Source organism: Amphiura filiformis, chromosome 1 (genome assembly GCF_039555335.1).
Source record: "Amphiura filiformis chromosome 1, Afil_fr2py, whole genome shotgun sequence".
Classification (NCBI taxonomy): Eukaryota; Metazoa; Echinodermata; class Ophiuroidea; order Amphilepidida; family Amphiuridae; genus Amphiura; species Amphiura filiformis.
Window position 1 is genome coordinate 100678564 of NC_092628.1, and position 5059 is coordinate 100683622.

General features: G+C 35.7%; 1 protein-coding gene across 1 annotated transcript; it reads left to right on the forward strand.

Moving 5' to 3' along the window:
• The first annotated feature begins 655 nt into the window (after positions 1 to 655).
• LOC140164995 (uncharacterized) lies at positions 656 to 1486 on the forward strand. Its single transcript, XM_072188404.1, has one exon. It carries the CDS (start codon positions 656 to 658, stop codon positions 1484 to 1486), a length of 831 nt encoding a protein of 276 aa, XP_072044505.1.
• The last annotated feature ends 3573 nt before the right edge of the window (positions 1487 to 5059 follow it).

Genomic DNA, 5059 nt, shown 5'->3' on the forward strand with positions numbered 1-5059 from the left:
CGAAAGTGACATGTATTTAAAAATGGCACTCTAGGAAAGTGCTTCAAGCGCATGTACAACGTGTCGTAAAATTACTTGTGATAGCGCGTTGCACATACAAATGTTTTATAATAATCGTGGGAGTCATAACAATCGATAGCCAACACCGTACAAATGAAATATAAGAATACCTAGATAAATGAGTAAGACCAGTAATATTTTTTGAAATATTTGCAAATGAATCTTTCAATTCATGAACATAGCTAATAATCACCTAGCAGCTAGTACACCATGTGCTAGCTATCTACAGTAGATAGCAAATAAGTTGCAAGCAGTTGAGTGTATTAATAATAATGCTTAGTGAAACTCAATGCCTGCGCATTGAAATCAATTTGCCCAAAATAACTATATAGTATGGGTTTTTCTTGTGTCAAGATCATTATGTGTATGGTATTATTATACCTGTGTGGCGTGCAAGTTCAATAATAAAAGGCGTTCTTTATGGTTCACGTGCTTCGTTTTACTGTGACCTGCTGAAGGCATAGCGTAAGGTCAGATCCATGTATTGTTATGCGTAAATCGACTGCAATGATATAGTATAAAATTTCCGCTTGGGGAAAAACGGCTTTTGAACATTGGAACATACGCTTACTAGAAAAGTGGGATTTGGTTCAAAATGGCGGCGGAACGTAAGGATAAGGTGTTTATGGCCAAATTGGCCGAGGAAATGGGCAGATATGAAGATATGGTTGGTCATATGAAGGATATTATTGCTATGGAAAGTGACGAAGGGTTGTCCATTGAGGAAAGAAGCTTATTGTCCGTTGCCTACAAAAATGTAATAGGTGCACGTCGTGCATCCTGGCGCGTCACCTACGGACTAGAACAACGATATAAAGGTGAAAGCAAAGAAGATTTGGTGAAGCTTACCGGCGAATACCGAAAAACTATTGAAAATGAACTTATCAAATTCTGTGCAGAAGTTCTCGATTTGGTTGATAATCGCCTTTACCCCAAAGCAACTGCCGCGGAATACAAAGTGTTCTACCTAAAGATGAAAGGCGATTGCTACCGATATCAAGCGGAGATATACACATCAGCAGACGGTAAAAAAGACATCACGGAAAACGCGCAGAAAGCTTATGAAGCAGCCGAGGAGATTGCTAAACTTGAGTTGAAAACAACTGATCCAACTAGACTCGGACTCACTCTCAATTTTAGCGTGTTTCTCTATGAGATTCTAAACCAGCAGCAACGGGCTTGTCAAGTTGCGAAAGAGTCTTTCGAAGGCGCCATGAATGATCTTCAGGAAAAAGACGGTAGCTACGATGATACGACCATGATATTGCAGTCTATGAGGGACAACCTTATACTATGGACAAACCAGGATAGCAGTGACGACGACGATGAAGACACTCAGGAGAAGAAGAAAGAACCATCAAAGAAAGAGGAGCAAAAAGACTCTAAGGAGGATGCTAAAGACGGTGGTGATGATAAGAAGGAATGATTTGGTCCCAAATTTATACATTTACAGACATCCAGGTGATATTTTTTGACAATCATCGTGAAGTTTTTGAACGTCCTTTGAAAATTTGAGGCATATGAGGCCAATGACACGACGATGGAGACTCGTTACGGAGTGCCTTAATTCCTTATTCTGATTCTGATTAACCTTCGATAGAAAATTGTCACTTTATGTGCATATGGTGTTATGGTTATATATATTATAGCATGGTATAGGGAGCATGAAACCTCAGGTTGTATCATTTGTTTTAAATCTTTTTACACAGGGAAATATTGCTGTTTGATGTCAGGTTGTTACCATGGTTACGAAATGTTTGTGCAAATTGCCAAACTTTTGTTAATAATTAAACAAATAGAGCATTTCATATACATTTTAGTTTTATGTCATACAAGGCTGTGTGAAATGTATCCAAACCATTACGGTGCTGTGCAATCATTTTGAGCCCCGTGAGGGGAGGTAATTTCGGAAAGGCGTGCCTCCCATCCCTTAGCACATGCCAATTTTTGGGAACCCAATTATAAAACCTAAGTAATGGAGCAGGAAATTTGGCATATTTGAACATTTCCGTATTGGTTTTCTGAGCCTTTTTACATGTTTTAGAGCATATTCCTGACCCGGGATTCCTGAAAAGCTGTTCCATGAGTGCTAAAATCGATTAGCACTCTATCAACCTGCCAAAACTTACTTCTCCCCTTTTGACTTACCAAAATATTCTTGTAAACCAATTTGACCTTCCCAATTATTGCACGATCCTAATAATGTGTATACTTTTATCATTTGACCTTTCCACAAATGCACTTATCATAATTATTTCCAGTTTGTTTTTATATTTATGCAATTGTCTTTATTAGTTATTTTGTATTGCATGACGAACTTTGTGCATTAATAATAATATTGCTAATGTATCTGAACACTTTAAGTGAATGATTGCGTAATAATGGACATATTGTTTAAGATCTATATAAAAAAACCCAGCAATTATATTATAAAAACTTATTAATTAATAATGTTTATTTTCTAATTTAAGATGTCCTTGATTTCCCACGGGTAAATCAAGTATAATTATTATAAAATTATTGTAAACGTATGCAGAAAATCCGAAGTATTTTTTAATATAGGTGCACTTTCGAGAATATGTCAATTTTTGACAAAATTATATGTGATCAATTAACTTAGACACACGATTTCAATTGTTTTATTGTAAACATAAGATTTAATGCAAGTACAATTTCGTTAGATCCGGGGACCTCTACCATGTTTTCTATCCTTATATATTTTTATGCTTTCTAAATTTGAATGCGTAACTAGCATCTATACTATGATTAAATTTGATACATTTTTCATGTTTAACCTAAAATCGAGTACTAGTATTGGTATGCGTCTAAAGGGGCTATGCAATAATTATGACCAAGGGGTTCCAAACTGCGTGCCAAACATTGTTCGTTCCCTCTCAGTCTGCCAAAACTTGAATTGCTTTCTCCCTTCTCGGCTTGCCAAAATATTTCCCCACCCCCTTTGCACATGCCAAAAATGTTGAGATTTGCAAACCTTATGTCTTGATATATAATGCGAGCATAGCGAACTGTAAAATGTGCATATTTATAGCGTTTCCATACTATTTTATTAAGTGCCTTTCAAGCGTTAAATTATTTAAAAGGTGCCCCATGAATGTGTGCAAAAAATCACTTTTCCCTTCAGACTTGTCAAAAATTGCTTTCCCCTTTTGGCTTGCCAACAAATATTCCCCATCCTCATTTTACCCCTCCCCGTGGCTCATAATTATTGCACATCACCTGAGTTATATATATTTGAGCAAGTGATACTCCAGTCATTTGTTAATTTGTGCAATGAGGTATGGCCATTGGATTTTGACCAGCTTTATTTCCTTATACAAAAATTGCTTACTATTTGTATCAAGAATCGTACTAATTATTTGGGGATACCGTAAAACCTCGTCTACAAGCATATAGAGTGTTTTTGATGAAAGCTTAATTAATACGAGACAGCCGTAAATATGCCAATAAAATAGATTGGTCTTACAAGAGTATTTAATTGTATATGTTTGTATCGGTAATTAATTTGCTCAAACTCCATAATATTATAATTTTGTCGATGGGTGGCGTCTTGATTAATTAGCTTTCATCAAAAGTACTCTATATGCTTGTAGACGAGGTTTTACGGTAGTAATAATAATGGACGTAGGAATATATGGTTAGGATGAAATAATAACGTTGCAGAATTGCAGACGATATCAATATATATCAATTTATAAATAACATTAAGGGGGTACTACACCCCTCGATAAACTTGTGTCTATTTTTGCATTTTCTCAAAAACTAATAACACAGTGGTAACAAAAGTTATGTATATTATAAGGGCAATGAGTCCAATTATTACACTGGAATTTCAGTGACCCACGACACGTGGTTCGTTATTTATGATAAGAAAAGAGGTACCGCTAGAATGTAAGCCCTACCTCATTTTCTATCATATATACTGAACCGCTTGTCTTGAGTCACTGAAATTTCAGTGTAGTAATTGGATTCCTTGCCCCAATAATATACATAACTTTTGTTACCAGTGTGTTATTGTTTTTTGAGAAAAATGCAAAAATAGTTACAAATTTATCATAGGGGTGTAGTACCCCCTTAAGCAACTCGATAAAATGACAACCCAATAAAAATATATCAAGCTACGATTAGCGTCAAAAGTGAGATACATATTATTTTTTCGTACAATTCAGTTCGCTTAACGGGTTATGCCATTTTAAATCGACTTTCGAAAAGTTTTTTGATACATTAATTGATTTCTCAAAAAGTAAAAATCGCAGTTTAACAAATAACGGTTCAAATGAAAGCCATTATTGGGGGCTAATTGTTGTATCACTATGATAGGCCTGACACCAATATAAACACTTGTTTCGGTGACCCAAGTTCATGGTCATTTCTGCTCATGCACTTTTTTACAGATGGCCTGGAATTTCATATTTCGGTTTCAGCGATTGCCCGAAAAAGGTGGTATGTTTTTGAAAAGCGTTTCCGCTTGGAATGGAGATAGTTATTGTTGCTATTACTCTTCGCGATTTTAATTTATGCCCTCTTTAGCCGACCATTTTCAATGCATTTTACAAAATAGATACGTCGCTTGCATAAATACCGCTATTTTTAACAGTATCGTTTTTGTTAACCAACATAACATCAAAAAGAGTTCTCAAGACTTTGATGAGACCATAGATACCAAATCGGACTACATGTGATGAACAGATTTTACACTAGAATCAAAAGAACCAGCGTAGGCCCTCTTAAAATGTACTTTTTTAAATATCGCGTTGTGATAAAAATGACTGCCTTTTCCTTGTTTTTTATAACAAGGAAAAGCTTTACTTACCTCAAACTTCAAACGTAGTGCTGTCTCCGTGTCCGTTACTTGTTAGTATTATTCCGATTAAGCGATTTTCATGATTTAGGCCTACTTAGCCTACATTTGAGCAACTATTTGCCCACACCGTGTACGAATATATTCCAAATATGGCGCTGCATTCAGTATCACACTAAA

What these genes read in the sequence shown, in the direction of transcription:
- LOC140164995 (XM_072188404.1), top strand. Translation starts at nt 656, where the DNA reads ATGGCGGCGGAACGTAAGGATAAGGTGTTTATGGCCAAATTGGCCGAG.